General features: G+C 49.3%; 1 protein-coding gene across 4 annotated transcripts in view; it reads left to right on the top strand.

The window, feature by feature from the left end:
- Asap2 (ArfGAP with SH3 domain, ankyrin repeat and PH domain 2) overlaps positions 1-12175 on the top strand; it is a 151610-nt gene that overhangs the window by 87275 nt on the left and 52160 nt on the right. For 2 of the 4 annotated variants that reach the window (XM_075984073.1, XM_075984075.1), the window contains exons 6-9: positions 1292-1421; positions 3865-3950; positions 9026-9101; positions 9318-9404. In XM_075984073.1, coding sequence (XP_075840188.1) covers positions 1292-1421; positions 3865-3950; positions 9026-9101; positions 9318-9404 — 379 coding nt within the window. Of the gene's footprint in view, positions 1-1291; positions 1422-3864; positions 3951-9025; positions 9102-9317; positions 9421-12175 lie in introns of all 4 variants that reach the window. The other 2 variants (XM_075984072.1, XM_075984074.1) reach the window with 1 other exon arrangement.

Genomic DNA, 12175 nt, shown 5'->3' with positions numbered 1-12175 from the left:
CCAACTGTACCTGCACATTGCCCCTTACACCACGACCTCGCTCAGAGACGTGGATGGTTGGAGCAAGGTAGAGTGATGGCTGAGAACACTGTGGGAGAGGGGTCTCTGGTTGAGGAGAGAGAAAGAGATTGGGGGAGCGACGGCATCACACTCTCCAAGACAAAGCTTGATTTGCTCGGCATATGGACAGAATCACCTCAGAGTCTGGCTTGGGAGTGGGGGGGGGGGCTTACAGAGCTTTTTAAACTCAAAGCAACCCTAGGATACATCAAAAAGTTATTTCTTCCCCCTTGAACTTGGGCAGTTTCCCTATCATGTGTGATAACTAGATTTGAGATGTCTGCAGGATTCCTCCGCAGTAGCTCTGTATTGAGTGTTTAGCTACATGGCCAGCGTAGCAGAATGGTGTAAGGGGCCTAGAGACTGTAGTGCCCTGTGGTCACAGGTCTGTTGAGGTGCCTGAATTCTCGAGACAACGTCCCCGGCCAGTGACCTCCTAGTCCTTCACATTCTTGGCACCTTCAGAGTATCAGGTTGACCTCGTGTGCCAGACAGAAGAGCAAAGGACTGGCATTCGTGCATCTTCCACACGTATGCACAGACAGACACACACGCGCACACTGCCTCCTGTGATGGCGAACCCTCAAGTAGCCTATATAATCATCAAACAGCTTTTAAGGAAAATGCCAGCTGTGTCTCTGTGTGTGAGCTGAGGCTGGGCAGGAAGTGCCTCCAAGGCCATTAGGTCCAGCGCTTTCTGTGGCCTGTGCAACTCTGTGACACCGTTTCCCTTGGTGTTGGATGTTTCTGGGTGTGTGCCCAGCTGGTCAGTTTATACCTGAACTGTACACGTGACATTTACGTCATGTAGCTTAGCATGAGGTCTCTGTGCGAAGGGACATGAAGGAAGAGAATGGTTGAACAGCGTGATGTTGTCGTGAGGAGCACTCTGGAAGCCAGAACTGCGTGTGACTTTGCTAACTGCGACACAGAGGGTGCTAGTGAGGGTCTCTAGCGAGAGGCTGGCTATCAAGGGCAAGGCGTGTGTGGGTCTTCCATCTCCTCGGACACAGATAGGACCCAACAGGTGCTTAGGCAGTATCTGTTGAGTGAGCAGCGGTGTTTCCATGACACCGCGTAGCTTGCTTTCTGCGAGAGTTAAGAGGTCGCCCGCTTTGAAGAGTGCCACATGGGCGGGCATTCGTCTCTGCAGATGATTCTGAGTCTGTCCGCTGGGGAGTGCGGTGCCCAGTGGCCTCTTGACTCACCCTCGCGTTTCCTTCACACACAGAACCAAAATAGAGAAGGAGAAGAAGGAGCACGCCAAGCTCCACGGGATGATCCGCACTGAAATCAGCGGGGCCGAAATCGCAGAGGAAATGGAGAAGGAACGGCGCTTCTTCCAGCTGCAGATGTGTGAGGTGAGAGGCCGGGAAGGGGAAGGTGGTACAGGCTGGGCCACGGGCGCACATCCTCTCCAGTGTGGTCTTCCCCACCAGACAACCGGACTGCGTTTCTGGGCTGAAGGTTTGTTTCCATAGAGGAATCTTAGGCTACTTCCTGGTGTGTGGGTTTAGGTCAGTCTAAAGCCAACCTTCACTCAAGGAAGAGAGAGGGACTGGCAGAGACCGGACTCAGAGGTCAAGAGCACTTGCTGCTCAGTCACGAGGATCAGAGTTTGGATCCCTGCACCCAGACCAGGCTGCCCACAGGGCCTGTAATTCCAGATCCAAGGGCTCTGGTACCCTCTTCTGGCTTCCAGATAGACCTGCACCCACGTGCCCAGGAACACACACAGGAATCTAAGAGCGTCCTCTCTGGCCTCCATACTTTCTCACAGGAGTTGGCTAGAATATTTACCTCTTCCATGCTTTTAGGAGTTCTTATTACACCTGTGCAGTCGGTGGAAGGGAGGTGTGAAGAGCTAGCGGAAGACGTTCATGGCTCCCACAGCATCCTTACTATCCAGTTAGACATCACCCGCCCTAGGGGTCTTGCTTTCTATGGTCTTTGCTGGTGTCTTGGAGAAGGGCAAAGGGGAGCTGACATCAGGAGCCTTTATCTAGATCAGAGTCCAAGAAGCATGAAGGCCTTTGTGTGTGTGTGAAAATGGCCCCGCCTCTCCCCTAGAGTCTGCATTAGCCTAATCCCCAGCCCAGTGGTACTTGTTATACCTCCTTAAACAGGGCACTAATTAAAAAAAAGAAAAGAAAAAGCCTTCACAGACCTTCCTTCCTAATTGTATGCTTTATGGATTGCTTTTTATAATAAGTTCCGGTAAGTAGAACTTCCGGGTCAAAGAGCGTACACATTGTAAGTCTTGCTACGTTGCCAAACGTTTTATTAATGATTGTATCATTTTGGTCCGTTGCCAGATATCCAATTAAGAGTGAATAACTATCAAAAAGGAAGGAGAAAGGACACATAGGCAGTTCTTACAGAGAGAAGAAAATTTGTTGTTATGGTTTCAGAGCGGCTTCCTGTCCCCTCACTGGCTTGCACAGCTGGCCTAGGAGGGTTTCTGGACTTGGGCTCATCCTGAGACAGCTGGGAACTCACGGGGCTTACCTCAGGTTAGCAGGTTTTCCTGGGCCATCCTGTCTTGAAGAGGAGATGTGTTCAGGATTATTTTTTTAAAAAATATTTTATGTGCATTGGTGTTTTGTTTTGTTTTGTTTTTGTTGTTGTTTTGTTTTTGGGTTTTGGCTTTTTTGTTTGTTTGTTTGTTTTCCGAGACAGAGTTACTCTGTAGCTTTGGAGCCTGTCCTGGAACTCGCTCTGTAGACCAGGCTGGCCTCAAACTCGCGGAGATCCACCTACCTCTGCCTCCTGAGTGCTGGGATTAAAGGTGTGCGCCACCACCTCCCGATATACATTGGTGTTTTGTCTGCATGTATGTCTGTGTGAAGGTGTCAGATCTTGAAGTTACAGACAGTCATGAGCTGCCATGTGGATGCTTGGAATTGAACCTGGGTCCTCAGTGCTCTTAACTGCTGAGCCCTCTCTATCCCACCACCTCACAGTGAGGGGAAGGGGGTTTATAAAGCCCTTGTTCTGGACACTTTTAGGAAGGGACGAATGAATTTTATAATGCCTGGGCTTCCTGCTCAGCAGTCCTTGATGGATTCTCTGGGTTAGATGTGGCTTTGATACAATTCATTTAAAATTCACCGTTATAGTGCTTTGGATCAGCAACAAAATCTCCACTACTGGACGCTAACAGTGTTGAAGACAAGGAGCTGGTAAAGAAAGGGACTTGAAACTGGGTGTGGTGGCAAAATGCCATTGATCTCAGTTCGAGGACAGTGTAAAAGGGACCTGGGTAAAAGAAAATATAGAGTAAAAGCCAAGGCAGTTAGAAATTCCCATTTGTTCCAGGCATCCTCCTCCCATGAATTGAGAGTAAGCTCATCCTGCCTGGTTATATGGCAGACTATCTAGTTAGTAGGATGTGTGATTATTGAACGTTGCATTACCTGACCAGCATAGCCATTTAGTCACGTTTGCAGACAGCACCTGGTGTCTAGCACAAGCTCTGCCCGGTCTACAAGCTGTTAAACACGTCCAGATAGAGTCAGTCTTGAACAAGGGGTGTGGCGCAGTTGGTAATGTGCACACCAAGTGTGCACAAGCCCCTGGGGTCAGGCTCCAGCCCTGCCTAAGCCAGGTGTGGTGTTACATACCTGTATCCCAGCACTTGGGAGGGGGAAGCAAGGGGACCAGAAATTCAAGGTACTCCTTGATTGTCCAGCGAGTTTAAGGCTAGCCTAGGCTACAGGAGACCCTGTTTCAAAAGAGCCCCCGATGTCGTTAGACGCTTCCAGCTGCTGACTTCTGCCACGGCCTTCCCTTGTTTCTCAACAGTATCTGCTGAAGGTCAATGAAATCAAGGTTAAAAAAGGAGTGGATTTGCTGCAGAATCTGATCAAGTACTTCCACGCCCAGTGCAAGTAAGTGGCCCTGTTTCATGGTGTCCTCGAATGCTCCCTGTGGGTGGCAGCTTCCAGTGGGTAGCTTTGTGTTGAGGGAATAAACACTTTTGTGTGTGTGTGTGTGTGTGTGTGTGTGTGTATGAACGAACATAGCTCAGTGGTAACTCACTCTTGGCCTGGTATGTGTTTTGGCCTAGGTTTAATTTCCAGAACTGGGGTGTCCGGGGGAGAGAAATTATTATAATCATGAGCTGAGGCTGGGGCTGCAGCCGAGTTTGCAGAGTGTTCGCCTGGCACGCAGAGACTCTTGGGTTGGTAATTCCAGCACTATGTTAACCAATGTGGTGGCATAATCCTGGTCCACCTAGGAGGTAGAGGCAGAAGGAGCAGAAGTTTAAGGTCGTCCTTGGCTATATAGACACTAGCCTGGGCTGCATGGGATTCTGTGAATGAATGAATGAATGAATGAATGAATGAATGACCATGGGAAAAAAGAAGCACCAGAATACAACACAGATGAACCTTAACTATGTAGAGGGAAGGAAGGCAGAGACGCAAGGTCACACTGCATGACTCTGTGTATTTTACAACCCAGGAGTAAAAGCACTTTATAGACAGAAAGCAGCTTAAACAGTTCCCATAGAGAATGAAGGTGTGGGGCCTGACCGCTTGTGGGTCCCTGCTCTTTTGGAGGCAACAGAACACGTTCTGACTGGTGCAGACACTGGCAGTATTCTAAAATCTACTGCACTGTACACTTCCAAAGAGCCATCTTAGGGCTTGAGGATTGTATCTCAATAAAAATGGAAGTAGGGAGGCAGTATTTAAAAATTGACAACAATTGTCAAATACCTTTTATTTTCCTTTTTGTAGAGGGGCCAGTTTGTTTGGTCTGACACAGGCTCTCAGATTTTGTTGATTTTGAGGAAGAGGGGACACAGCATTGATTTGGTGTGTTCCGCTAAGCCAGTACTTGCATACATTACTGGTCTTAGGAAGTCAGTGGGAGCGAAAGAGAATATTCGTGTTCTGGGCACTTAGCTTTGCTGTGGATGTTTCCATTCCAGGCCCCTGACCACTGGTGTGAGTGCACACCTATGACTTTTTCACAAGCCATGGCATCTTCCCTCACTCACCCAGTAGACTTTGATGGAGTTCTTGTTTATATAAGGCTTATGCAAGGTGCTGAGATAAAAGGATGTGCTTGGAGAGATGGATCAGGGACCAGATGTTTGCGTCGGCATTCTGAAGACTGGAGAGATGGCTTGATGGTTAAGAGCGCTGTCTGCTCTTCCGGAGTACTTAGGTTGGATCCCAGAACCCACGTGGCAGCTCAGAACCGCCCGTAACTCTAGTTCCAGGGGATCCGACTCCTCTTCTTACCTCCAAAGGCTTCCGCAGACACATGGTGCACATACATCCACTCATGTGCACATACATACACGTAAGAGTTAAACAAATACATTATTTTAGAAGAGTAGCCCCAGACAGTGAACTGCCATAGAGTAGTCTGGGGTGACATTAGCATGGCTGAACTGATCCCCGCTGGAGGGGAAAGTGTGAAGCCCTTTGAGAAATCCCTCAGAGGTCAAGCTGCCACACCTGTCTGTCTGCTGCTCTCTGAATGGTCTGGCCTGGGGATGGTGTCACTGCACATACTTTGTCCCCTTCCCTGGAAGGTCCTCTGGCTTCCCCTGTGCTCCAGCAGATGCACTGTCTGGATGGGACCTCATCTCCTTGCCTCTGCAGCATCTTCATTCATTCCCATGTCCAGGGATGCCATGTGGACCAGCTATGCATGTGCAGTGGGGGCTCGGGTGCTCACCCCGAGGCTGCTTAGCCGTTGATCTCAGGGTGGCTGTGGTGACTCTGTTAGCTTGTGATCAGGTGGGACATCAGCTGGGAAAGACTTGCCCAGACTCAGAGGACCTGGAATTTCTAGAATTTTCAAGACGGTTTCCTCTGACAGACTCAAAGCGAGGACCTGCTCAGCAGATCGGAGCTGCTGCTCCATCCTCATAGCCCGGTTGCCAGGCTGCGTAGGAAGTGGGTTGCTTCCTCATTGGGTTTTTATTTTTAGGGAAAAGTTATTCTCAGATTTCCTTTTTCTTCTTTATTTTGCACAAAATATCAGTTGGGTAGCAACAGGCTACTTGTGGAAAGTAAATCGCTTGACCTTTTATGGACACGAGCTCGATAACCTTCCAAGATGCAAGTCTTCCCGTTTCCTCCTCGGTTGAGGGCTGGTGTGGGTGAATATGGGGGTTGTGCCCTCACATGGTTCAGTTCATACTCGGGAGGCAAAACAAAGCCTGAGAGGAACCTGGGGTCACGTGTGTGCTCTGAACGTTGTGCAGCCCTTCACACGGCCTCTTCAGGTGCCCTTGCCATGAGGCTCTCGCACGGCTGTCTTCCACATGGCATCTAGACCCTTAGAATGACTTCCATGCACCTTAACTTTGCTATTACATTTATTTTTGCTTGTTACGTTTTGTAGTTTGTTTATTTTTAAGTATTTTGTTGTCACCGTTTTTTAATTTCACGCAAAGGCAGGCACTTGTGTCCCTGGAGCATCTGAAGATTCGTCTTCTGCTGCTGGAGAGGGAGGATGCTGTTCTGTAATAGCCAAGGGAAATAGGGCAGCCCTTGGGACAGTGACTAAAGGAGGCGGCGACTCTCTGAGGTGGTGGCTCTCTCGGAAGTGGGAGTGTGTGTTGAGTCGCCTTGCGCTTTGAGAACGTACTGCTCAGAGCTGTGAGGGCCAACAACTACGCTGATGAGGCTTTGGGAAGGGGAGATGTGGAGGAGTGGGTTTTTGTGCCAGGAAGGGGTGGGTGCCATGGGCAGACCCTCAATAGATGGGGTCCCCATCCTGAAGCTATGGTAGCTTGACTGTGGGGCGCTTGGCACAGTGTGTGAGGTCCAGGAGAAAAGATCGCATCTAAAGAGTTCCATTTTCAAGGCTCGAAAACTGTGGTTGAACCGGCTAGAAAATGTCCAATAGGAAGAGAACAAAGTCTGATTTGGTAACACCAGTGATAAATGCCCTTTGACTAAAGCGTGGAAAAATGCTAACAGGCTTTGGGGACACGCACCTGTGAGTGTCACAGTGACTGACGGACGGAGGTCACGGAAGCAGCCCTTGAGCTCCTTCCCTTGGAAGCTGCTGTGGTGTCTGCCTGGTACCCTCTAGAAGGAGGGCACAGATGGATGGATGTTTGAGAGTCAGAGCGGGAGTGGGTGGTGGCATTATAGGTAGATTCATAGGTTTGTCAATGATGAAAACTGCATACTTAGCCCAAGTTTGCACCTTCTGCATGTACTCTCCAGGAAACGTGTGAGAGCCAGGCTCCCGAGCCCCTGACTACACCTTTGCTCTCTCCATCTACCTTGGGAAGAGTTGCCAAGCTGCAGATGCCCAGGGCTGCGCACCTGTTCCCTCCCCGGGTACCGCCTTTTCCTGTACTTGCATTCCCTGCCTCCTATGTTTATCTCTTCCTCTCTCTCTTGTGACCTACCTACATTACCAGAATGCAGAGTGAGCAAGGGAGTCATTACATAAAGAACTGTAACTAAGGCACGGAGATCACAGGAGCTCACAACAGGAGCAGCCCACTTTCTGGTGCCCGTGGCCCTTCAATTCTTCAAGATTTCCTTGTCAATTTAGGAAGCCCAGAGAGGCAGGGGACCTGACATGTTTGCTCTAACTGTGGCCACAAATACCCGGACAGGTCACACTGACACGGGGACATAATTAATTGCTATCCAGAAGCATGTTCTGTGTTTAGAAACATTAAACACAGGTAAATATCTCGTCACTTATGTTGAGTGACTGGCTACATTGTTTTCACGACCCTTCTGTTTTGTGGCACACTTAGGGTGAAAGAGTCTCATGGAACCATCAAAGACTTTAAAAGAAAAAAAAATTTACCTAAGTAAATATAGATGTGAGACCCAGGTCACTTTCTTCCCTCCCCCCAGATTTTTAGTTATCATTTATTTTTTAATTTGTGCGTGTAGGTATATGATGCTTGCATGCCTTGGGGTGACCTGAGGTCAGCAGACAACTTGGGGAGCCGGCTCTCTCCTTCCACATTCTCCTCTGCTTCTGCCGCTGCCTGTGCGTCTGGCCAATTCTCTTCTCTCCTCACCATAGGGGTGCTGGGATTCCGTGTGCACACACACGTCACCTCTGACATCTGGCTTTTGCTGAAGGTTGTCCAGGAAGGGTTGAGTTCTGGTTGCCTGGCTGTTTAAGTTACTTCTCTTGCTGTGATGGAACAGCCAATGAAAGCCTGCCACGGAGGGGAGGTTACTCCTGCTGTGTGGAGGCGGAGTCTGCCAGAGGGAAAGTTTCAGGTAGCAGGGAATAGAGGAGCCAATGCTGGCTTTCAGCTTGCTTTCTCTTTTTCATTCCATCCGGGACCCCAGCTCACGGAATCGTGCCCCCACGTTCACGTTGGTCTTCCCTGCTTGGCTAAACCTCTCTAGAAATAAAAGCCCTTGCATCCAGACCCAGGTGTGAGTCTCCTAGGTGATCTTAAATCCAGTCAGGTTGACGGTGACGACTGGCTGGCATGCTTTGGGGCTGTGCTGTAGACTAGCAGCTTTGCTACCTCTCCTGAATCCTTTGTCTTAAGTGGCCTCGCAGCCCGGAGTCCCTCGCTTTAGGAGATCCCTTTTGCTAGCTAACCTTTGAAACCCACCCTGCTTTCTGTGTAGGTGGAGCCCAGCCATTGATGTGTGTCAAAGTTGCCCGGTATTCCACTTGACTGTTTCCTAATAGAATTCTCTAGTAAGCGCTCTGGTTTGCACCTTATGGCTTTTTGGCCTCAAAGCCCTCACTGCCGCTGTCCAGGAAGTCTAGTTTCTATTTACTAACTTAAAATCAAGTCCTCTTTTATGTGGGGGAAATGTTCAGCCTTATTGCCATTCCTTTCCAGTTTGTTTAGAGTTTTGTCATTTTATTCTGGTTTTGCCAGATCATGCGCGGTTCTGTTCTTCCAGGAACCCTGCTTCCTTCCCTCCCATAGTCTCATGGCTAACAGCCTCCTCCCCCATGACACACAATCTCTGCTTTTTCTTTCCCCCAGTTTTTTCCAGGATGGACTCAAAGCCGTAGAAAGCCTCAAGCCTTCCATTGAAACACTCTCCACGGATCTCCACACAGTGAGTAGCCTCCCTCTGTATGGGGTGTCACCGTTCAGGGCCCATTTCTGCAGCCTTGTGTATGCCGGCTGTGCTGTCCGGCAAGGACCGGCTCTGGTGTGCTGAGGGATGGTGTGAAGGCCATCCCTGCGTGTGCTCGTGTGTGGAAATACCATGATCCGCAACATCTAAGGGTGCCTTAGTCTTACTTTTCTCTGCTTCGTTTGCTCTTCAAAGATCAAACAGGCCCAGGATGAGGAACGACGGCAGCTGATACAGCTTCGGGATATTTTGAAATCGGCTTTGCAGGTTGAGCAGAAAGAGGTGAGGGGATTTAAGACTGCAGGATCACTGTTAACCCCCCCTTCCCCCATGCCTTAGAAGCTTTGGGCTGAGGACTATGACATCCGTGTTGACGGGGGCTCACAAACTCCTCTGGGACCGTGTCTATTGGCCCGAAATGTCTTTTGCTTTAGAAATCTTAGTGTTATAAGGCCGTCTATTTTAGGATACTTCCTTCTAGGAGCAGCAACCACTATGGGCCTGGAGTGGCCAGGTGTGATGCTTCTCCTGCTCTGTCACAGTTCAGTCTGACACATTTAGACCCTAAGTCTGTCCCCAGACTTTGTGATTTCCCTGTTCTGTGTGTGTGAACTGCTCCCACTGTGAACCTGTCCCCTGTGTGAACTCTCCCCTGTGTGAACTCTCCCCTGTGTGAACTCTCCCCTGTGTGAACTCTCCCCAGTGTGAACTACCTCCAGTGTGAACTCTTCCCAATGTGTCCTTTCCCCTGTGTGAACTACCCTCAGTGTGAACTCTCCCCTGTGTGAACTCTCCCGTGTGAACTCTCCCCTGTGTGAACTCTCCCCAGTGTGAACTACCTCCAGTGTGAACTCTTCCCAATGTGACCTTTTCCCTGTGTGAACTACCCTCAGTGTGAACTCCCCCACTGTGAACTTTCCCCAGAGTGAACTTTTCCCTGTATGAACTGCCCGCACTGTGAACTTTCCCCTATGTGAATTCCCCCACTGTGAACTTTCCCCTGTGTGAACTCTGCCACTGTGAACTTTTCCCATATGTAAACGCTCCCCACTGTGAATGTTCCCATGTGAACTCTGCCACTGTGAATTTTCCTCATGTGTGAACTCTCCCCAGTGTGAACTTTCCCAGGTCTTTGGAGGAGGGACAGAACAAGTTCCCTTAAAGGCCTAGCCTGTTCTGTCTTTGAGGAGTTAGGTTGGGTGTAGTGGCGTGGATTTATAATCCCAGCGTGGGGGAGGCTGAGGCAAGAGGACCTCCGTGAGTTTGGGGTCACCCGGTGCTGCCTAGTAAATTCTAGGATAGACTAAACTATATAATGATGCCTTGTGTGAAAATCAAATGAAAGATGAGACGAGAGCTGGTAAGATGGCTCAGAGGGTGAAAGTTTGAGTTCAAGTCGCGAATACAACGGTGGGAAGGGAACCAACTGAAAACAGTTGTCCTGCAACTTGCATGCCCATCTCACAGGTACATATCACACACACACCACCACCACCACCAACAACAACAACAATGCTTTTCTTAATAGTAAGAGTTGGGGCTGGAGATATGGCTCAACCGTTAAGAGCACTGACTGCTCTTCCAGAGGTCCTGAGTTCAATTCCCAGCACCTACATGGTGGCTCACAACCATCTGTAATGAGATCTGGCGCCCTCTTCTGGCCTTCAGGTGTACATGCAGAGCTCTCAGACATAAACTATAAATAACTTTTAAAAAGAAGATAAGAGTTATCTTTGCATATGTCTCCACTCCAGTGGCAAGCCATCTGTGGTTCTTGTCTGTTTTCCTGGTATGGTGGTGTCTTTGTGTCCCCAGACATCTCCAGGTGGTGATGATGCAGCTTTGGGATTATAATGAGTAACTCTGTCTCTAGTCCATCGTTGAGGCTAGCCCTGAACTCCCAGGCTCAAGTGACCCTCAACCTCTGAGTAGTGGGATATAATGGGAATTTAACGTAAATCCTCTTCCTTTTCGGTAAATTTAAATAACTGCTTATCAAAGCATAGTTCTTAGTCTGTAACTGCATCTTGTTGTTTTTCTCCCAAATGCATTTACCTTTTGTGACCGAAGTCTAGGAGAGTAAGTACCCAGTATTTTCACAGATGGCAGTTTCGCATGCTTCATTTGTAAATGTTTCTTCACGTAGCTTGACGGCTAGTTCACTTCAGCTTTCAGTGTCTCGTCTTTCACTACAGTTGATGGTTTTCCTTAAAAAGATCATAGGATTTGGACACATAAGACGAATGAGATGGAAAATCCCCAAGTTTAGCTTACACCTCTGCTGTCATTCTGCAAGGCCTTCTGGTCCCTGCTGAGCCCTTTCTCAGCAGGGCTACCCCTGAGTGCCTTCTCCATGATGCCGCTTTGCTAGAGATTACTACAGCATGGTGACTTTACCTGGTCCAGAAAGCGCAAGCCTGTGACGTGAGCCCCACCGCCGTGAGGCGGCTGCTCCCCATAGCGTTGGCGTGAATGGTGGAGAGATGTTTTTGTCTGAAGAGGTTCTAATCCAGGCAGAAACGACCCAGTTGGAAATGAGGAGACATGGCTGGCTTCGCAGCCGTTGGGGTATAGAGACTATGATGGTTTTGACTGTGCAGAATTTGAGGTCTAAGGAGACCGGCTTTATCAGAGAGCTGTTGCCAATGGTTCTGCGGAGGTATAAAGTCTGGTGTCTTTTTTCTGTGGTCTGGCTGGACTAGCCAGCTCATTTGCCCCAGTGGCCCGGGGCTGTGTCAGCGGAACCTCCTTCCTTTCCCCTGGCTTTGTGCCTGCTGACTGCTCTCAGGCCAAATTCTCCTCCACGCCCCTGATTGTGAAGATGTTTCGTGTATCGATTGCTGTTTTGGTGCTGATGCTGAGACCGTGGGACAGTCTGCAGACACAGTAGAACCTCGTTAGCAAGTACCAAGACGTCGGATCGTACGTCTTTCCCCGTGATGTCTGGGCATGGCTGCTTACCTCTGCTTTCTTCAGTTACGATCTCCCCTGTGACTCAGACTCAGTCGAGATGTTGGGTGGATTTTAGCAGCACTGTGTCAATTCTAACTCTG

The sequence above is a fragment of the Microtus pennsylvanicus genome, chromosome 8 (assembly GCF_037038515.1).
Source record: "Microtus pennsylvanicus isolate mMicPen1 chromosome 8, mMicPen1.hap1, whole genome shotgun sequence".
NCBI classification, from domain to species: domain Eukaryota; kingdom Metazoa; phylum Chordata; class Mammalia; order Rodentia; family Cricetidae; genus Microtus; species Microtus pennsylvanicus.
Note: the sequence above shows the minus strand (reverse complement) of the source record. Positions and strands in the feature narration are given on the sequence as shown.